This window comes from Setaria viridis, chromosome 2 (genome assembly GCF_005286985.2).
Source record: "Setaria viridis chromosome 2, Setaria_viridis_v4.0, whole genome shotgun sequence".
NCBI classification, from domain to species: domain Eukaryota; kingdom Viridiplantae; phylum Streptophyta; class Magnoliopsida; order Poales; family Poaceae; genus Setaria; species Setaria viridis.
Genome location: NC_048264.2, coordinates 45,614,784 through 45,637,754, shown reverse-complemented (window position 1 = coordinate 45,637,754; position 22,971 = coordinate 45,614,784). Strand labels below are relative to the sequence as shown.

Genomic DNA, 22,971 nt, shown 5'->3' with positions numbered 1-22,971 from the left:
CCCGCTTGGTTAGAACCAGACCCGAGCGAGGTTTGGAGCTTGCTCTGCCTTTGAGCCCAGATATCCCCGTTCTCCTCAAAACTCCAGTTGAATTTCTAGGAAAATCAAAGACATGTTGTGTGCAATGACAATACATTTTTCCTTTAGAGACGTGGTAGCCATCGGCGAAAAAAATGGAATATAAACGACAACAGAGCTTATCATGATCATTTTACGCGTAGTGATATATATAATCTTGTCTAACCACGATTAGTTGTTTTCAAGGGATTTGCTACATCCTTTATATGTTTTCCCCTACACAATCACCTTCAGTTCAAGATAGGTGTAAAAGCGCAATCTTTTGTTTTGCATCGCTTCTATATTTATTTTTCTCCCTGAAAGACACTGCTCCTACACTCCATTAGCACCAGATGCATGTGTTCCTACAATACATAGCTAAGTTCACCTTGAAAAAGTTACCAGAAGCTTCACTTGATGCGGATAAGACGTTAAATAATCATTGTTTATCGATTAAAACTTTCGCAACGAACACCTAAAATTCTAAAAAGCTACATATATGAACGCATTGCCGGTTTTGAAGAAGCTAGAAGACTAAAAATAGATGAAAATCCTCGACACTAACATAGCAAATCAAAAGGACATCACTGAATTACTGCACCTTCAGGCCAAAACGTACCAAATCCACTGTTTTTCCATTCACCACCAGCTATAAAAACCAGCTAGCCACAGCCAGTTCACTGTTCAGATTCAGCCAGTCACGCACCCAACCCAAACGACCCGTTGTGGAGTTGACCTGGCTCAACCCAACCCAAGCACGGCCGAACCGCCCCTCGAGCGACCGAGCGCTTCTCGGGTCCTCGTATAACCCGAGGCCCATCGCCCTCGTCTTCCTCCGTCCCCGTCTCTTCCCCCTCTCCAAACCCTCGGCTCGCTCGCGAGCGCGAGAGATACCACCTCCTCCCCCCCAAACGAGGGAGCCCATTCGCGTCGGGGGAATCGAGCCCTCGCCTCCCACCGCCACCGCCCACCTCCTCCTCCTCTCGCCCATCCGCTCCCCCGCCAGCTCGCGGAGCCCTTCCGGCGCCGATCTCCAAAACCCTAAGCCCTGGCGCGGTAGGGTTGGGGCCGCACAAGGACGGGCGGGGCGCCCGCCATGGCGCCCATCAACAGCGGCAACATGGAGCAGCACTCGAAGCGGCTCCTCGAGCCCGACCTCCGTACGACCCGTCATCCCCTCCTCTCCCCCTCTCACTTCCTTCCCATTGCGGTTTTCTTTTTTGGGGTTTCGCGTGAGTGGTGAATCCCGGTCGAGGTCCTGACGCCGTCCCTGAATTTTCTCGTGTTAAGGCCTTTGTTGGGAATTAAAATGAGATGCTCTTCTCTGTTTTCCCTTTCTGAAACGAGTGTCACTCTGTCGCAGTCGCCCACAGTTCCGCTGTCTCATATTTAATTTATGTTTGAATTGCACGCCACTGGAGTGCATCCAGGCATCTCTGCCCGCTTATGTTTTCATAGGTGTTTGCTGTGGTAGTCTTTTCTTAATGCCTGCGAGTCCTTGGTTTCTTTTTGCACTGAATTTTTCACTCAGCTTGCTAGTATTCACCTTTTCAAAGACGTTTACTGTTTGATACATTGAAATGTCCATAGCATTCAACTTCATATTTCAAACACAGGTCCAATTTTGCATTTTTGAAGGCTAAGTTTCCTGCCTGTGTTCTATAACAGTTCACCTTTTGGAGTGTCCTTGCACATACTTCTATCCCGCAGCCTTTTGGCACCCCTCACGTTTCATTTGTGTTTCTTCCTTTCTGGGAGCTGATTTGCCTTCCTCCCACACTTTGTTTTGTGAATCGTGCATAAACAATAACCTTGTCTATTTCATCCTGCAAACCAGTTTCTTGTTTCAAGCCGTTATTGTTTTATCTGGCTCAGTGGTCTGATCGTTTGCTTCAATACTCTGCAGCTGTGCAAGTCCGGCTGCAGCTTGCCATGGAAGTTCGTGACAGCCTGGAGATGACGCACACTCCAGACTACCTCAACTTTCTTCGCTGCTACTTCAGAGCCTTTTCAGCCATTCTTACCAACTATACCAAGCCACAGGCCACAGAGAATGCTGAGCACAAGCTACGTAATGTTGTGATTGAGATCCTCAACCGCCTTCCGCACAGTGAGGTGCTCCGACCGTTTGTGCAGGATTTGCTCAAGCTCTCTCTCCGTGTGCTGACACAGGACAATGAGGATAATGCTCTCCTTGCCATACGAATTGTGTTTGACCTCCTCCGTAACTTCCGCCCAACTGTTGAGGCGGAGGTGCAGCCATTTCTTGATTTTGTTGTTGACATATACCGTAAATTTTCCAGTACCGTTAGCTACTTCTTTGATAATCCCAACACCAGTGTCAGCATGGCTGCTTCCATGCCCATGCAGCATTTGGACCCCACTACTGATGCCCCGGGCATGATGCAAGTGCCTGGTGGTGGTCAACTCAACCCGAGTACACGGTCATTCAAGATAGTGACGGAGAGTCCTCTTGTTGTGATGTTTCTCTTCCAGTTGTATGCAAAGCTTGTGCAGACAAATATCCCGAACTTGCTGCCACTCATGGTGTCGGCCATCTCTATCAAGGGTCCAGACAAGGTGCCACCACACCTTAAGACACCCTTTAATGATTTAAAGGGTGCACAGGTTAAGGTAGGTCGTCATCTGTTGATTTTGGTTACCTTCTCTGTGAAGTTTGTGATGGATTGTGGTTTCTGTTGCAGACCTTGTCATTCCTGACATACCTGCTGAAGAGCAATGCAGATTACATAAAGTCATATGAGGAAAGCATATGCAAGAGCATTGTGAACTTGCTTGTTACGTGCCCTCCAGACTCTGTTTCCATCAGAAAGGCAAGATTCGACCTGGGGCTTTCTCAAATTCATGTGACTATATGTGCATTATTTTGAAAAATGCTAATTTCTTTATCTCTGTACTGAATCACAGGAGTTACTAGTTGGTCTGAAGCAAGTTCTCAACACTGAGTACAAGCGAGGGCTGTTCCCCTTGATTGACACACTCCTTGATGAAAGGTTCGGTAACCATTTTTCTTTTGTCAGCATTTTTTTGATCGAGCGATTCTAGTTTATCTTGAAATGAGCTATTTTTGGATCTCATTCAGTTTAAATTTATGGGTTAGCTACACCTTGAATTCTGGATACTGTACTCGTATTTTGTGACGTATAAGAGGCAAACCACTTTACTATGATAATCCCTTTAGCTAAAACCACCCATGTGGTGGTAATTCAATCAAGGGTGTAAATGAACTTGTTTTCTTACAAAAAACAGCCTTCATGTGATTTATGCCTATTTGAACTTAATCAATTTTAGTTTTCAGAAGATTGCTGTAGAACTGTAATTAGTGAAAGATTTTACATGTGCAAGGTGCGCTATGTCGTATTGTTTTCTTGTGATAGTTGTGTATTGTTTCCCTTTACAAATGCTGTAGCATTTATTATTCTATATGTTTTGGCTTCTAGTTTTTTTGCTATATATTTAACACCTCACTGTTGGCGTTGTCAGGGTTTTGATTGGCACAGGTCGAGTTTGCATTGAAACTTTAAGACCTCTTGCCTACACTCTCCTTGCTGAATTGGTGCATTATGTTCGAGAAGATATTTCTCTTCCACAGGTTAAACATGCCTCTTATATAAATTTTGATTCATCTATGTTGCTGATAGATTCAGGGTCATGTTCTGTTTCTTGAATTTGTATGTATGCACAGTTGTCCTTATTATTTTCCTCCATGAGAATTTTTATTCTGGCTAGATGCTTCACTTAACTTTGACAAAGGATAGATGTCATCTGATTTCTTCAAATGCAGACACCATCAAAACATTATTATTGTCGAGATGTATAATAGACATTCAATTTATTATTAGTTAAGCTAGGTGGATTGTCAGATCTCTGTTTGGCGTTGAGCTACTATGACTCTCATGGTACAGTGTAATCCAAGTATGCAACTAGTTAGTCACTTTAATGATCCGGTGACCCTTAGAAGATGAATTTCTATTTTAAGGCATATGTAGTTTCATTTTGTCTGTTTTTCATGCTTTGATGTTGATGGTTTTGCGGCTAAAGTAATATAACTTTCACTTCTTTGCAGTTGTCAAGGATCATCTATTTGTTCTCTCGAAATATGCATGATTCTTCTTTAACCCTTATAATTCACACAACATCTGCTCGTTTGATGCTGAATCTGGTATGCTTACTATTCTGACATTCTCTAATAGTGAAAATAGGATTTGCATTTTGGTGCAGTTTATGATTTTGAATTTCTTTTCCTTTTCTAACTCTATGTAGAGTATAAATTCCTTAAGTATATAACCGTAAAGTTAGGCTGTAGTTTCTCCAAAATCGGTATAATCACTGCTTTTACCGGTGTTGCTTTAGGTTGAGCCCATATATCAAAAAGGTGTTGACCAGCAAAGCATGGATGAAGCTCGTGTTTTATTGGTAAGAAGTGTTTTTCGTAATGGTATGTCAGTAGTTTTTTGCGCTAATCAACTATACTTATTAGCTCGGAATGATCAGGGGCGCATATTGGATGCATTTGTTGGAAAATTCAGGACATTGAAGCGAACAATCCCTCAGGTACCCAGCATGATCCGTGATTCTTTTGTGGAGCAGGTTATTTTAGATGGTGAAACCCTAAACCTATATGATCAGCTGATGGAGATGCGTGTTTTAGATGTTGCGACACTACAGAATCTGATGTCCAAAAATTACTGGTTGAAGAGGAATGGTTTAAAACATGTAAATAGAGGAAATATACAATGTTGGAACAGCCATGCTCATTATAAGCATAAATGTGATAATTTTGCAATGAAGGGGCACATATTCCTCTGTGTTCCTTAGGTTCATCAGCTCTCCATCCCCACTCCTTACACACAGCCATGCCATGCTCTCCCTTACAATCACTTTTTCCTTCATGATTGGATTGAACCCTGTTTTTGGTCAAATATATGTTCTATACAAAAAGGCCAGTGTTATCTCCGTAGGTTTTATTGCCTATATGGTCAGCTTACTCCTCACACTCTCCAGTTGCTCGAAGAAGGTGAGGAAGGGAAGGATCAACCGAATTTGAGAATGAAGCTTGAAGTCCCATTACAGGTGTGCCATGTGAAAGTTTTTTCCATGGAGTTAGCAATATCTTTCTTTTATCACTGTGGCTGACTGCACCCCTCTTTCTGGAGAAAATAACAAAATGTCGCTTGATTTTGATTTAATTATTATTTGGACAATATATAGCTGTCTAGCTCAAATTTCTCAAAAAAAGGGGGCACATCAGCTTTTAAATATAACCTCTGTACACTACGCAAACCATGGCAAGCTTCTTTGTCATGGGCAAATAGCCACAATTTTATAAGCTTTGTCTGTTAACAAAATATGCATGGTGGTTAGGTGCGTCCTAGTTATGGAATGAATGGAAATTTTGTGAGATCATTGGTGAAGTCTGATACAAACTGACATTGTTTTTTTTAAAATTTACAGACTGTACTGAATTTGCAACCACCTTTGGAGTACACTAAGGAAATTAATGATTACAAAAGTCTGATAAAGACTCTTGCTGTGGGTATGTATTAATTTTGTAAAGTTTCTGCACCATTCCAATTGTTTCAGGATCTTAATTCTATTGTCGGCTGCATTTAAATAACTATTTTATTTGAACTCATACTAGGAATGAAGACAATAATATGGAGCATAACCCATGCTCACTGGCCACGCCCCCAGGTATTATAAACACACCAAACGTGTGGATACCTTTTAGCCATTCTGATATTATACTTGTGCTTTCATTATAACCCTTCAAAGCTTACGTTCCTATCATGTGGTGAACAGCAACAAAATCAACAATCTTCCAATTTGTCAGTTCAACCCTTCAGGGGACTGCGGGAGGACGAGGTCTACCATCCTGAAACTTTCTTCCTTTTCGTTTGACTGAAATATTGCTAATCCATTTTTGTCTATCTAGGTGCGGAAGACATCGGGTGTTCTGAAGTCTGGTGTTCACTGTTTGGCTCTTTTTAAGGAAAAAGACGATGATAGGGAAATTCTGCAATCCTTTTCACAGATGTTGGCTATAATGGAAGCTCGCGATATAATGGATATGTTTTCCTTCTGCATGCCTGACCTCTTTGATTGCATGATAACCAACAACCAGCTCTTGCACATATTTTCGACCCTTTTGCAAGCTCCCAAGGTTTTGCGGCCTTTCACAGATGTATTAATTAATTTCCTTGTTAGCTCAAAGCTTGAAGCCCTGAAGCAGCCAGATTCACCTGCAGCAAAGCTTGTATTGCAACTTTTCCGGTTCTTGTTCATTGCTGCAGCAAAAGCTCCAGAAAGCTGTGAACGCACACTTCAGCCACACGTGCCAGTAATAATGGAAGTTTGCATGAAAAGTGCGACTGAAGTTGAGAAACCCCTTGGTTACATGCACCTTCTTCGTAACATGTTTCGTGCTCTGAATAGTGCTAAATTTGATTCATTGATGCGCGATCTTATACCATCTCTGCAACCCTGCCTCAATATGTTGCTCTCCATGCTTGATGGGCCGATAAGTGAAGATATGCGGGACCTGATTTTGGAGCTTTGCCTGATTTTACCTGCCCGCCTAAGTTCTTTGCTACCCCACATACCTCGTCTAATGAAACCTCTTGTTCTTGCTCTAAAAGGTAGTGATGACCTTGTGAGCCTAGCTCTACGCACACTTGAGTTTTGGATTGATAGTCTGAATCCTGATTTTTTGGAACCTAGCATGGCAAATTTAATGTCTGAAGTCATTCTTGCTTTATGGTCTCACTTGAGGCCACCTCCTTACACATGGGGCACAAAGGCCTTGGAACTGTTAGGTAAGCTGGGGGGTCGAAATAGGCGATTTTTGCGGGAGCCTCTTGCACTTGAATGCAAGGAAAATCCGGAACATGGATTACGCCTAGTTCTGACTTTTGAGCCTGCAACACCGTTTTTAGTTCCTCTAGACAGATGCATACACCAAGCTGTTGGTGCAGTTATGCAAGGCAGTGGTATGGAAGCTTTCTACAGGAAGCAAGCTCTTCAGTTCATTCGGGTGTGCCTGGATTCTCTGTTAAATCTGAGGGAAAATGTACCTGGTGAGGGTGTGAGCCCTGGTGTTCTTGGTACATTGCTAATCTCTTCGCTGGACCCCTCAAGACGTCGCAATGACGCTTCAGATATGAAGGTTGGTACGAGTGATTGAACATGAATATTTATAACATCGCTTTACAGTTTACCAACTCTGATCGCAAGTACAAGTCCATTTTAGTTTGTCCTAAGCCAAACTTTTTTTTTACCTTTGACTGTCAATATTAATTTTTTTATGTAGATTGACAATGCAATATTGGCAGTATCCATTATGTATAGACAACCCTTTTTGCAATTTAAGATAATGTACTTTTTTAGATTTTGCTAGTCGAAGTGTCATATCTGAGACTGTGTCGATGTCCTAATGGATGGTTGTGATTGGAGGATGTAGTAATTTTCTTGTGCATGCCTCTGTTTACTTATGGCATTTGATTGACACTTGATTATCTGTGTAAAACCTAACTTAGTGTTTTACTTACATTTAGCTATGATTGACACTGTAGATTACAATATCATCACATGTTCCATGAAGCAGATAAGTGTAAGTGTGCCAAGTTACATGGCTTTAATCATCATAGCAAATTCTTCCATAAACCAGTGCCAACAATGTGAATATAGCTGATTATCATCTTAGGCTAATGATTCTTGCCAGACAACATAAAACGAAAGCAATTTCCACTCATCTGATTATAGTGGCGCTGATGGTGTTCAGTTGCCTGCTGTACTGCTACAACTGGATCTATGTATTGTTGGTTATTACTGAGTGCCGGATACTAACAGCTGAATTTGCGGGTTGGTGGCTTACTGCAATCTCTGGAATGTCGGTGTAAATCTCTGCATGTGTTCGACAGTAGCAACTCAAGATTGTTATTATTCCATAAAGAATATAAATGATTGTCGTGATTGGCCATACTTAGATGTATTATTTTAAAAAACTGTTACATATTACTTAGTTTTGATTGATGCCTGAGCAAAATGAATTAATAGATTATTGAGTTTACAGTTTCTTTCTGGCTGTGTTTTAAAGGTGACCTAAGGTGAGCTGTGTACGCCTTACGTGTTTCTCAAGGCGAGCTGGGTCTGCCCGGATGCCTACGCGTCGCCTTTGAAACACTGCTTTCTGGTGTCCTTGTGCTTCAGTTATCTTACAATGCTTTTCCTTTTACTTTGGTTTATAGGGAGATTTAGGTGTGAAGACAAAAACACAGCTATTGGCTGAGAAGTCTGTTTTCAAGACTCTACTTGTAGCTGTCATTGCAGCTAATGCTGACACCTGTCTCCATGATGAGAAGGATGATTATATTGTTGATATATGTCGGCATTTTGCTATGCTTTTCCATGTTGATTCACCATCCTCTGGTCAAGCTGGATTCATGCAACCTATTGGTTCTTCACTTCCATCTAGCATCAACATGGGATCTAGATCAAGAAGTAACACTTCATCTAATCTCCGGGAGCTGGATCCCTTAATATTTTTGGATGCCTTGGTTGAAGTGCTATCCAGTGAAAATCGTCAACATGCAAAAGCTGCCCTCTCTGCTTTGAATACTTTTGCTGAGACATTAATCTTTCTTGCACGTATGAAGCACACTGGTATGCTAAGGGGAGGTCCTAGCACCCCTATGCTAGTGTCTAGTCCATCTTTAAATCCAGTATATTCGCCTCCCCCAAGTGTGCGTGTTGCTGTATTTGAGGAACTGTTGCCTCGGTTATTGCATTGTTGCTACAGTAGTACATGGCAAGCTCAGATGGGTGGTGTTATGGGTCTCGGAGCATTGGTTGGTAAAGTTTCTGTAGATACCCTATGCATCTTTCAGGTCAAAGTCGTGCGTGGTCTTCTATTTGTTCTCAAGAGGCTTCCAGTGCATGCAAACAAAGAGCAGGAGGAGACAAACCATGTCCTAACACAAGTTCTACGGGTGGTAAACAATGCAGATGAAGCAAACAGTGAAACTCGGCGGCAGAGTTTTCAGGGAGTTGTTGAGTTTCTTGCACAGGAGTTATTTAACCCAAATGCTTCAATGGTCGTGAGAAAGAATGTGCAGGCTTGCTTATCGCTGCTTGCAAGCAGAACTGGCAGTGAAGTCTCAGAATTGCTTGAGCCTCTCTATTTACCGTTGCTTCAGCCACTGATTTCACGACCTCTTCGCTCGAAGAATGTTGAGCAACAGGTACCTTAGCTTTCTCAGTTCTGAATCATTAAAGCTTGAAGTCCACATTATCAATAGATTGATTTTTCTTTCTTTTTGTGGCAGGTGGGCACCGTTACTGCTTTGAACTTCTGTCTTGCACTCAGACCACCTCTTCTAAAGTTGTCTCCTGAGCTTGTCAATTTTTTGCAAGAAGCGCTGCAAATTGCCGAGGCTGATGAAACTGTGTGGGTCACCAGGATGATGAATGCAAAAATAGTTCTGACATGGAACAAACTGAGAACCGCGTGCATTGAACTACTCTGTACTGCAATGGCATGGGGAGATCTAAAGGCTCAAAATCACAGCGAATTGCGAGCAAAGATTATCGCAATGTTTTTCAAATCTCTAACATGCCGGACAACAGAAATTGTCAATGTTGCCAAGGAGGGACTTCGTCAGGTGGTCTTTTAGCTGTACCTCATTGAATATTGACATACAAATTCATAATGTGTTTATTATCCTTTTACTTTCTTCTCGCTGTTCCGTTTTTGCCATGTCCTAATCCATAACATTTCTATAGGTGGTTCAGCAGCAAAGGATGCCAAAGGATCTTCTACAGAGCAGCCTAAGGCCTATCTTAGTAAACTTAGCAAACACTAAAAGTCTTACTATGCCGTTGCTACAAGGTTTGGCTCGCCTGCTTGAATTACTGTCGAACTGGTTCAATGTCACTTTGGGTGCAAAGCTATTGGATCACTTGAAAAAGTGGCTGGAACCAGAAAAACTTGCCCAGGCTCCAAAATCTTGGAAGACTGGAGATGAACCAAAAATAGCAGCAGGTCTGCATCATTTTTTCTTCTTCTGGTTTTTCATGTCTGGCTGAGTGGCTGTGCTATGTTTACCTTTTCTAGATATCAAGTCTCAAAATAAATGCACATCACCCTGGAGCTATGTTACTCAGATATGGTTTTAATTGTCTGGCTCTGCTATGTTTACTTTTTATGAACATGAAAATAACCGATGCCTTTAACAAGATTGAAAATGGCTGCTTCTCTTTTATGTGAACTTACTTTTCTTGTAACCAGCCTTGTCCTGTGTGTTCTAATTGGGAGTTATTCTGGTTTCGTCTAATTTTACTTTTCCTTGGGCAGCTATGATCGAGCTTTTTCACCTTCTTCCCCCGGCAGCAAGCAAATTCTTGGATGAACTTGTTACCTTGGTAATTGATGTGGAAAAGGCACTTCCAGAAGACCAATTTTACAGTGAAATCAACAGCCCATACCGTGCTCCGCTTGCAAAGTTTCTGAACCGTTATGCTGCGGATGCTGTTGACTATTTTCTTGCTCGATTAAGCCATCCCAAGTATTTCAGAAGGTAAGCATTTTGCAAATTTAAGTTTTCTTTTGGCATTGCACAAATATTCTTATCTGAAGTGCAGTCATAATTAATTTCGAACACTTGTATTTTTCCAACTTCGCGAAGGAATATTGAGCACCACGTGCTGTTTATTTTATGTTTATCATGTGGGCATATTGTTGCCAAAAGCTTTAGCTTTAACTGGACCATTGCTGTTGTACCAAGCTTGCCTAAGTTTAAAGATCTGACCTGGCTTAATTCCAAATTATTTTTAGGTTATACTGGATATCATCATATTTTTTTATGTGCACCTTGTTGCTGCTCCTTTTCCCTTTTATCATCCATGTTTCTTGTTGCGAAGCGGATTGGTAAATAATTTAAACTGTCTATTGGATTTCTATTATGTGTGTCCTCATTTTCATTCTTTGGCTGCATACAATAAACAAAACATCACCTTATTGTTCTTGTGTACTTCAAGGTTATGTTAAATATGTGAATAGCCTTTAGTTCTATGGAAGTTATCCTCTGTTTGATGTACTACCTATTTCCTAGACGTAGCATAATGATTACACAAATTAACCGTTTCTGGTCTTAATCTTTCTTGAAAATTCAGGTTTATGTACATAATCTGCTCGGATACTGGAGAGTTAAGGGACGAACTTGCGAGGTCACCTCAGAAAATACTTGCAAGTGCCTTTTCACAGTTTTACCCTCAGACTGAAGCAGCTGCTACTCAATTATCTTCTGTTAAGGATGAAGCCCTTGCTGGGGCCATATCTGATAGTTTTACTGGACAACAATCTTCATCAAATATGGTTTCCAGTTCTGATAGTTATTTTAATGGATTGGAGCTTGTCTCAGCCCTTGTGAAATTGATGCCTGAGTGGCTCCGTAACAACCGGGTTGTCTTCGACACTTTGCTACTTGCTTGGAAGTCACCTGCAAGACTCGCACGTTTGCAGAACGAGCAGGATTTGAGTTTACCCCAGGTAGCCGTCGGAGTTGCTATATTAATTTGTGCATTTCTCGTGTATAAATTGTTGTCGAATCTTCTTGTTTTCTCTTTCGCTCTTTATTTATGTATTTCCATTTGCAAAAAAATCTTGGAAGTTACTCAAGATATATTTCTTTACATTAACAAGCCTCGTAAAATGATACTTATGCATTTTACCAGTAGCATTTTGACAATCTTAAATTGCATCCTGGTATATGAAACAGCTAAATAAAATGCTTTACAATCTGTTTGTATCATATGGTATTTTATCCTGGTACATCCAAAGGCTTGTGTATCTTATGCATTTTACCAGTAGCATTTTGACAATCTTAAATTGCATCCTGGTATATGAAACAGCTAAATAAAATGCTTTACAATCTGTTTGTATCATATGGTACTTTATCCTGGTACATCCAAAGGCTTGTGTATCTTATGTATCCAAAGGCTCGTGTATGTTATGTATCCTGAGGCTTTTGTATCATATGCAATTTAATCCAGGTATATGCAAAAGCTTAATACTCTGGCAATTGGCTCCTGTATAGTATGTGTCCTTCACTCCTTCACACAAAATTGCTATCACGGAAGTTTTATGTCGCCTTCTTACCCAATATTGCAGTTGGTTCCTTACCAATTGTATCAGTCTATGTTTTGGCGCCTGAGTTTTAATAGTACCTCTTTCTGAACAGGTGATGGAAAGCAAGCGGCTTATAAAATGCTTCCTGAATTATTTAAGACACGATCGTGCTGAAGTTGGTGCACTCTTTGATATGCTATCAATATTCTTGTACCGCAGTCGTATAGATTATAGCTTTCTCAAGGAATTTTATGTCATAGAGGTAATGCCATTTCTTGGTTCTAACTTATGAGAATTTTCTGTGTATTAATTGACTATTTATTTGGATGTTTGTTTAGGTTGCTGAAGGATACACCCCAAGTTTGAAGAAAACTATCCTTAACCACTTTCTGAACATTTTTCAGTCAAAACAATATGGGCAAGATCATTTAGTTGTTACCATGCAGATTCTTATACTTCCAATGCTAGCCCATTCTTTCCAAAATGGACAGAGTTGGGAAGTTGTTGATCCTTCTATAATTAAAACTATTGTTGACAAGCTTCTTGATCCTCCAGAAGAGGTAACTATATGAAACTTGGCCTCAGCCAAATTATCTTTACCCTTAGCACATGCATATTGAAATGTTTCTTCATTTCTCTAGGTCAGTGCTGAATATGATGAACCATTGAGGATAGAACTCCTTCAGCTAGCGACATTGCTTTTGAAGTATCTACAGAACGATCTGGTGCACCATCGAAAGGAGCTCATAAAATTCGGTTGGAACCATCTCAAGCGTGAAGATAACTCCAGCAAACAGTGGGCCTTTGTAAATGTTTGTCACTTCTTAGAGGCCTATCAAGCTCCTGAAAAGATTATATTACAGGTAGTACATCAAATTCTCTTAGAATAATTGTGTATTCTCATCATTTTCTTATGTCTGGCTATGAATGTGTCATCATTTCCCCAGGTCTTCATTGCTCTCCTACGGACATGCCAACCAGAAAATAAGCTATTGGTGAAGCAAGCTCTTGATATTCTCATGCCGGCCCTTCCGAGAAGACTTCCTCCTGGTGATAGCCGCATGCCGATATGGATCAGATACACCAAGAAAGTCCTTGTGGAGGAGGGGCATTCAATTCCAAACATGATCCACATATTCCAGCTTATCGTTCGCCATGCAGACCTTTTCTATAGTTGCCGAGCCCACTTTGTTCCTCAGATGGTCAACTCTCTTAGTCGCCTTGGATTACCATACAACACAACAGCGGAAAATAGACGGCTTGCAATCGAACTTGCTGGATTGGTGGTGGCATGGGAAAGGCAGAGACAAAGTGAGATGAAAGTCGTGCAGGAAAGTGAGAGCCAGAATCAAATAGGTGATATGCTTAATCCTTCTGTCGTTGGTGGTGATCCAAAACGCTCCTCTGATGCTCCATCATTTGCTGATGATTTGAGTAAGAGGGTGAAAGTTGAACCAGGCTTGCAACCTCTTTGTGTAATGTCGCCGGGTGGGGCATCTATACCTAATATTGAGACACCTGGATCTTCAGGGCAACCTGACGAAGAGTATAAACCTAATGCAGCAATGGAGGAGATGATCATTACCTTCCTTATAAGGGTGACTATCGCTTCCTTTTTGTCTTGTAAACTACACCCTGAACTGATCAGTTGACTTCTTTTTAAGTGTCAAGCTGACAAGTTTCTTTTGCCGTCCCTTACTGATGTGCATTTGCTTTTGTGGTATATGCACCGTTCCACTTGAGTCATTTTTGCATATTTCATGACACGAGAAAACTACGCCTTTTACACTACAACCGACAACCATGATATTTCGATCTCCAATTTGATCTCACTTATGGACTAAGCTGTTGGTGTTGAAAGGTCCATCGGTCTCATCTGCCTTTCTGAGTATTGGTCACATTGTGACAGTGTGAAGCTACTGCTTTGCACCACCTTACTACTATATTCCACAATCAGCATATGCACAGCTAATAGTTTATGCATTATGATCGTTTTTGTTTCTTGCATTGGAGCTGCATTTATTCATAAATTTGTTCATTGGACAACAGGTTTCACTGGTGATTGAGCCTAAGGATAAGGAGTCTAGCTCAATGTACAAGCAAGCTCTTGATCTACTGACCCAAGCTCTGGAAGTCTGGCCAAATGCCAATGTTAAATTCAATTATCTTGAAAAATTGCTCGGGAATCTGTCACCCTCTCCTCAGTCCAAGGACCCTGCAACAGCCCTTGCACAAGGCCTTGATGTTATGAACAAAGTCTTGGAGAAACAACCCCGTCTCTTCATCCGGAATAACATCAATCATATTTCTCAAGTAAGTTACTCAAGATTATCTTTGTTTTCTTGACAAGTTCTTTGTTATATTTTGTGTTTTAATTGATAAGAATAAGATATATTTCTCATGCTTGGATTTGTTTTGTGTTATTTTGGTCAGATACTGGAACCTTGTTTCAGCAACAAAATGCTGGATGCTGGAAAGTCGCTTTGTTCCTTGCTCAAGATGGTATTCAGTGCTTTTCCTCTTGAAGCAGCCACAACACCTCAAGATATAAAGTTGTTGCATCAAAGGGTTCAAGATCTGATTCAGAAGAGTCTTGCTGCTGTTACAACTTCGCAGATAGCACTTGAACTCAGCAATGCTAACTCTATCATAAACTTTTCACTGTTTGTCCTCAATGCACTTGCAGAAGTACAGAAGAATTTCGTTGATCCTTTCATCGGCTTTCTTTTCCGTGTACTGCAACGTCTTGCACGTGACATGGGATCTTCTGCTGGCAGCCATATACGACAAGTATGTTAAGTATATTGAAAATCATTAGAAGGTTTAACTTGTTTAGTTGCAAACAATCTATCGCTCTTATATTCCACTTATCCTTTTTTACAGAGCCTTCAGGTAACCTTAGTAGTTACTAGTTAGTACTATTGGTTTGCTTTAATCATTAAACATACGCTGCTGCAGTAAAAGTGTTGTTCACTATCTTGTCCAACAATTTTTTTGGTCACATTGGACGCAGAATGTGTGATTGTCACTCTTCTAATTCGTACTAGTTCTGTAATTAGTTCCATTCCCCTTGGCTTTCTTCTGAAAATGGCTATATCTACGAGGTTTTGTTTTAGATGTGTCTAAGCTCCATGTTCTATTACCATGTCAATGTGGCATTGACTTTTGTAACAATTCCAGGGACAGAGACCTGAACTGGATTCATCAGTTAACTCACGCCCTACTGTAGATTCTACTGTCATATCAAACATGAAGACTGTCTTAAAGCTCATAAGTGAGAGGGTGATGACCTCTTCTGACCACAGAAAATCTATGGGCCAAATACTTCAAGCTCTCCTTTCAGAGAGAGGCACTGATCCTAGCATTCTTCTATGCATACTAGATATGATAAAAGCTTGGATTGAGGATGATTGCAGGCTTGCTTCATCTACTGGTTCTGTTAATTCGCTTAACCCAAAGGAAATGCTTGCTTATCTTCAGAAGTTATCATTAGTTGACCGAAAAAGCTTCCCCCCTGCTGCACAAGAAGAATGGGATGCAAAATACTTGCAGCTTCTTTATTCGCTTTGCGGAGATTCGACCAAGTAAGGACATCTCTACAAAGCAAGCCTTTGAGTCTTCTGTATCTTTTCTTTAATGATTTCTGTTTCCTGCAGATATCCATTAGCTTTTAGGCAAGAGTTTTTTCATAAGGTTGAGAGACAGTATATGCTTGGGCTTAGAGCTAAAGATCCAGAAATGAGGAAGCGATTCTTCAAACTTTACCATGACTCGGTGGGAAAAACATTATTTTCTAGACTGCAGTTTATAATACAGTCACAGGACTGGGAAGCAGTGAGTGATGTTTTCTGGTTGAAGCAAGGCCTTGATCTCATTTTGGCTATATTAGTAGAAAATGAACCAATTACACTTGCAGCAAATTCTGCTCGAGTACCAGCGCTTATGATAGCAGGACCTGTTCCAGATCGCATCACCATGCCACAGCAGATTCCAGATGCTCAGGAAAGCATGGATGGCACATCACTATCATTTGACTCCCTTGCAGCAAGGCATGCTCAGTTCTTAAATGAAGCGAGCAAGCTTGTGGTAATTACCTGTATTCTGAACTATGGTGGTACCCAGTATAGCATTTTTTTTTAAAAAAAATCAACCTGAATGTTTGTTCTCAAATCTTGTAGGTGGCAGATATCATGGCTCCATTGAAGGAACTTGCATTTGCTGATCCCAATGTTGCATATCATTTGTGGGTGCTTGTTTTTCCAATTGTTTGGGTCACCTTACATAAAGAGGAACAAGTTGCTCTAGCTAAGCCAATAATTGCTCTTTTATCGAAAGATTACCACAAGAGGCAGCAGGGATGCAGACCTAACGTTGCCCAGGCACTTCTTGAAGGTCTTCATTTGAGCCACCCTCAACCACGCATGCCTAGTGAGCTTATCAAATATATTGGAAAAACTTGCAATGCATGGTATATTGCAATTGCATTACTTGAGAGTCATATGGTGCTTATGAATGAGGCTAAGTGCTCTGAGTCATTGGCTGAGTTATACAGACTTCTTAATGAAGAAGACATGAGGTGTGGATTATGGAAGAGAAGATCAATCACTGCAGAAACCAGAGCTGGGCTTTCACTTGTCCAGCATGGTTACTGGCAACAGGCACAAAATCTATTTTACCAGGCTATGATTAAAGCTACTCAGGGAACATACAATAACACTGTCCCAAAAGCTGAAATGTGTCTTTGGGAAGAACAGTGGCTATCCTGTGCGGCTCAATTAGGCCAGTGGGAAGTCTTAGCTGATTATGGGAAAGGTGTGGAGAATCATGAAATTCTTTTAGACTGCTTATGGAAGGTTCCTGATTGGGCATATATGAAGGAGAACGTGATTTCCAAAGCACAGGTAGAAGAGACACCAAAGCTACGTCTGATTCAAGCTTTTTTTACTCTCCATGACAAAAGTACTAATGGTGTTAGTGAAGCTGAGAACCTTGTCAGCAAAGGTGTTGAACTTGCACTAGAACAGTGGTGGCAGTTGCCTGAAATGTCTGTGCAGTCTCGAATGCCTCTGCTGCAGCAGTTTCAACAGTTGGTTGAAGTGAAAGAATCCTCAAAAATACTTCTTGACATTGCAAATGGGAACAAACCAGTTTCAGCAAGCTCTGGTGCCAATTCCAACCCAAATAATTCATTTGCTGACCTCAAGGATATTCTTGAAACCTGGAGACTTCGTACACCCAATGAATGGGATAATATGACAGTTTGGTATGATCTGCTCCAATGGAGGAATGAAATGTACAATTCAGTGATAGATGCATTTAAGGACTTTGGCCAAACAAATCCTCAACTTCACCATCTTGGGTACCGAGACAAGGCTTGGAATGTGAATAAGCTCGCTCACATAGCTCGTAAGCAAGGTCTACCTGAAGTTTGTGTAACTATACTTGACAAGATGTATGGTCATGCTACCATGGAAGTTCAGGTCTGTCTCTACCATCACCACAATTCTAGTACTTCATATTGCACTACTTCTTATTTCACTAGTTCACTATCTATTTCACTCATTCACTCTCTTCCCTGATTTCAGGAAGCATTTGTGAAGATATGCGAACAAGCTAAGGCTTACTTGGAAATGAAAGGCGAACTAGTCAGTGGCCTTAACTTAATAAATAATACCAATTTGGAATTTTTCCCTGTGAAGAACAAAGCAGAAATATTTCGTCTGAGAGGTGACTTCCTGCTTAAAATGAATGACTGTGAGGCTGCAAATCAGTCTTATTCGAATGCAATAACCCTTTTTAAGCATCTGCCCAAAGGATGGATTAGCTGGGGAAATTACTGTGATATGGTATGCATAAGACCTTTTATGTCGTCAATAACACCCCTTCAAATTTCCACAGTTGTTGACTTAAGTCTGATTGCTGTTCTCTTTGCAGATTTTTAAAGAAACAAATGAAGAGGTTTGGCTTGAGTATGCAGTCAGTTGTTTCTTCCAGGGTATTAAATATGGGGTCTCGAACTCAAGGAGCCATCTAGCTCGAATTCTTTACCTTCTCAGCTTTGATACACAAAATGAACCTGTTGGAAGGGCTTTAGATAAATATCTTGAGCAGCTACCTCATTGGGTTTGGCTTTCATGGATTCCTCAGTTATTGTTATCATTACAGAGAGGTGAAGCGCAGCACTGTAAATTGGTTTTGCTAAAGATAGCTCAAGTTTATCCGCAGGTAAAAGCAACATTGCTGTGTTTTTATTTCTTGAACTTAAAATTGCATACCCCTTTTCCTGGGTATATATATCTGAGAGATGCTGTTACAGGCATTGTATTATTGGCTTCGTACATACTTGATGGAGCGCCGTGACGTCGCCACTAAAACTGAAATGGGAAGAAACATGTTGGCTCAGCAGCGTATGCAGCAAGCTATGTTGGCAAACAATGCTGCCAATAACCTACCGGATGGGAGTGCAAGAGGATCTAATCATGCAGGTGGTAATGTGACTTCTGACAACCAGGTTCATCAAGCCTCCCAATCAGTGGGTGCTACAGCATCTCATGACGGTGGTAACGTCCAAGGACAAGAACCAGACAGATCTACTGCTGAAGCTGGCACAAATAGCAGCCATGATCAAGGCCAACAAAGTTCTACAGGTGCTGAGGGCTCACAAGTTGCGCTAAGACGCAATAGTGGACTTGGTTGGGTAACTTCTGCAGCAAGTGCATTTGATGCCGCGAAAGACATTATGGAAGCTCTTAGGAGCAAGCACACTAATCTAGCCAATGAGCTTGAGGTAAGAAATAATGAAGTATTTTATGTTATTAGAAATCATGTCAATGATGATAAAGCATTAATCTATTTATTCTGCTATAACGTTTATGTTTTCCCTTATGGGCTGGGGGTTGGGTCCAATGACAATGCTGAATTTTGAAGGCTGCGATTTGTGAGATGCATTGGCATAAGCTATTCTGTCTTAGTTTAGTTATGGCATAGTTTAGCAAAACTAGGAAGCATTTAGAAAGGATAGAGATGTACCTATTTTAGCCTTGTCCAATGCTCAAAAAATTTCATTATACGTTTTGTATGGTAATCTGATGTTATTTATTGCTGGTTCAGCTTTTACTGTCAGAAATTGGATCGCGATTTGTTACTCTACCTGAGGAAAGGCTTCTTGCTGTGGTTAATGCTCTCCTTCATCGCTGCTACAAGTATCCAACTGCAACCACTGGCGAGGTTCCACAATCTCTCAGGAAGGAACTCTCTGGTGTATGTAGAGCTTGCTTCTCACAAGATGCTGTTAACAAGCACGTTGATTTTGTCAAGGAGTACAAGCAAGATTTTGAGCGTGACCTTGACCCAGAGAGCGCTACTACTTTTCCTGCAACCCTTGCTGAACTTACTGAGAGATTGAAACACTGGAAGAATATTCTTCAGAGTAATGTAGAGGACCGGTTCCCTGCAGTATTAAAACTGGAGGAGGAAAGTAAAACACTAAGGGATTTTCATGTTGTTGATATTGAACTCCCAGGGCAGTACTTCACGGATCAGGTTTATTGCATTTTATTCTTTATCTGTCAATGAAAAAAATACCTCTTGCATTTGTTGCATAATCGTGTCATATACTACACTGGTAACCCTTCCTATTGTCTTATACCATCTATTTGCTGTAGGAAATTGCACCTGACCACACTGTTAAGTTGGACAGAGTTGGACCTGACATTCCAATTGTCCGGAGGCATGGTAGTAGCTTTCGGAGGTTGACACTCATTGGTTCTGATGGTTCACAGCGCCATTTTATTGTTCAGACATCACTGACTCCAAATGCTCGGAGTGATGAAAGGATGCTGCAGCTATTCCGTGTGCTAAATAAAATGTTTGACAAACACAAAGAATCTAGGCGGCGCCATCTAGCTATCCATACCCCAATAATTATTCCTGTTTGGTCACAGGTGAATACTCTTTTCCCTTCTCTTACATAGTATACCACTGTAATAATTTGCTATCCTAAAACTTTTAGCTTCCAAGTACTAGTACAAGGAGCTCTTCACTTGACACGTCATTTTTTCTTTGTTAGGTTCGGATGGTTGAGGATGATTTGATGTACAGTACTTTTCTTGAGGTGTATGAAATTAACTGTGCCCGGCATAATAGAGAAGCTGACTCACCTATTACAATTTTCAAAGAGCAGCTTAATCAAGCTATTTCAGGGCAGGTCTCTCCTGAAGCAGTTGTGGAGCTGCGTTTGCAAGCATACAATGAAATTACTAAAAATATTGTTAATGATAATATCTTCTCTCAATATATGCACAAGATTCTACCAACTGGCCACTACCTCTGGACCTTCAAGAAGCAGTTTGCAATCCAAGTGGCTCTCTCCTGCTTCATGTCATATATGCTGCAGATTGGTGGCAGGGCTCCCAACAAAATTTTGTTTGCAAAAAATACTGGGAAAATTTTCCAGACTGACTTCCATCCAGGTATCATTCATGCCAGTTCAAAATTTTTAAATTAGGCTTATGGAGGGTTCTGATTGTTCATCTATTCCTTTGTAGCTTATGATCCAAATGGAATGATCGAGTTCAATGAGCTTGTTCCGTTTAGGCTGACACGTAACTTGCAAGCTTTCTTCTCGAATTTTGGTGTTGAAGGTCTCATTGTGTCTGCCATGTGTTCTGCTGCGCAGTCTGTGGTTTCTCCTAAAGTGAGTATATACACTCAGCATGCCTTTTCATTTCAACAGAAGTAAATGGGCTAGGAGCATGAATAAGAAATTCTTTATCATGTTATTATATGGGAAAGTCTTAGTATTCCACTGAATGTTTTCCTTGTCTCACATTTGGGCTTGAACTCACCTTGTCAGTGGCATAAGAAGGATTTCCAATTTCAGTGTCATATAAGAAATTAATTCCTATCTATTGTGGTTGTAGTGGATCTTGCATATTTCTTGTTGTGCATTAGTTTTTGCTGATGTTGCCCCCCCCCCCCCCCCCCCCCCCCCCCCCCCCCATCCTAGCCTGAAAACTAAGACTGGATTGTTATTCTTGTGTTTCAGCAAAACCAACATATTTGGCATCATTTGGCTATGTTTTTCCGTGATGAACTATTATCTTGGTCATGGAGAAGGCCACTTGGCATTCCGTCAGTCCCTGTCGCTTCCAACCCATTGGATTTCCAACAGAAGGTTACAAACAATGTGGATTATGTCATCGGTCGTATCAAGTCAATATCACCACATTATCTTGCTGAAGAGGTATGCTATTTCTTGTCTCTTAGTTTGGGTGCCTTTGTTTAAGAAATGGTGTTTCGAGATGAGCTGTCTGTTCCTTTTTTCTTTTTCTTTTTTTTTGTGGGTGCTGCTGATTTGCCTTCTGCAAACATAGAATAAAATTTGTTACGTGACATTCCACAGTACCTGTTTTTTCAAAGGCAACATCTATTGACCAGAGGATCAGGTTATTTTGATGAAATTCTAATATCATCAATCCTCAGCCCCACCTTTTCATTTGGCTCAGTAGCTGCTACAATGTGCTAGCATCCAGATAAAATAGTTGGACAATGCTACATTATTCTTTTTGAATGTAAACAATGATTCTTACTGCTATTTAGTATATGCTTCTGCCGCCTATAAGAATTTAGATGCAGAACATTCAAGTCACACATCTGATGATCCATTCTCTTGTATCAGGAGGAGAACGCAACTGAGCCACCTCAGTCGGTCCAAAGAGGCGTCACAGATCTGGTAGAAGCGGCATTATCCTCGAGGAACTTGTGCATGATGGACCCGACATGGCACCCGTGGTTCTGAAGTCAGCCCAGCCCCCTGCCCTTCTGGTGATCGTAGCCCCCCTGCCCTTCTGGTGATCGTAGCCTGACCAACAGCCGGCGTGTGTTCAGTCGATTCTGATTTATAGTAGCATATCTGGTAGTTTGTTCGTAGATGCTGTACATATCGCCTTTTCCGGCAACTCTGGTAGAGACTAGGAACTCGTGTCATGTAGATAAAGCAGGGGTGTCATCCAGCCCTGTGTTGACTGCTGTATTGACTTAGCTTATCGCCAACATGAACTTAGGTGATCAGTGATATAAAATCTAGAACTGTTACTTGCTATCTTTCAGTGCCTCTGGAAAACGGGAACGGTGCCTGGCATGCTTAGTGCCGCTCACGAGTTTGATGTAGCATCCCCTAATTCTGGTAGGCATTTAGACCTCTTTTTGAGAAGAGTTTCGATCAAACAGGCAAATTGCACACAAACTCCACGGTCGGTCTTGTGAGATGGCAAGCTTTTTGGGTAATGCTAAGATTCTGATGTCCGGAATTTTAAAAAGTTGGACGGCTTGAGATATGTTTCAATAGCTAATTATCGATGTTGCAACTATTATTTTCGTATGAAACATAGTGCTCATGTTGTGGTGGGAATTTTCTATCCTAGAATCAAACATCATAGTTATTTTTTTAATGTTGCAGCTTTAAGTTTTTGATGTTGCAATGTTGCAACGGATTGTCTTATGGGGAAAAAATGTCCGGCGCTAGCAGGCCCGAACTTTTTTTCACGTGCGGAGCCGTATAGGGAGGCAAAGCAGTCGGTTGACGGTTCCAACATCATAACATCATGGTCGTGACGGTGCGCTGTCCCTACGGCGTTAGTTAACGCACCGACGTCCGTGCCGAACTACCAAAACATTTACCTGTTCTTTATTTGTTTTTCTATGGTTTATGTTTATTTAATGGGCTTGGTATCTCTAGTTAGGGTGTGACGTACAAATTGTTTCAATCT

The 22,971-nt window shown here is 41.1% G+C and overlaps 1 protein-coding gene across 1 annotated transcript; it reads left to right on the top strand.

Moving 5' to 3' along the window:
- Positions 1–891: 891 nt before the first annotated feature.
- On the top strand, positions 892–22,304 carry LOC117845326 (uncharacterized). Its single transcript, XM_034726330.2, has 36 exons — positions 892–1,217; positions 1,964–2,691; positions 2,763–2,891; positions 2,986–3,071; positions 3,562–3,670; positions 4,145–4,240; positions 4,432–4,494; positions 4,573–4,632; positions 5,083–5,151; positions 5,533–5,614; positions 5,720–5,772; positions 5,881–5,943; positions 6,014–7,243; positions 8,325–9,317; positions 9,402–9,737; positions 9,859–10,117; positions 10,430–10,652; positions 11,248–11,623; positions 12,315–12,464; positions 12,541–12,762; positions 12,844–13,065; positions 13,150–13,800; positions 14,252–14,515; positions 14,636–14,992; positions 15,383–15,786; positions 15,859–16,288; positions 16,381–17,682; positions 17,788–18,048; positions 18,137–18,427; positions 18,519–18,989; positions 19,313–19,744; positions 19,867–20,145; positions 20,271–20,673; positions 20,749–20,897; positions 21,249–21,446; positions 21,882–22,304. The coding sequence occupies exons 1-36, from the start codon at positions 1,154–1,156 to the stop codon at positions 21,999–22,001; spliced, it is 11,625 nt and encodes a 3,874-aa protein (XP_034582221.1). The 5' UTR covers positions 892–1,153; the 3' UTR covers positions 22,002–22,304.
- Positions 22,305–22,971: the final 667 nt, after the last annotated feature.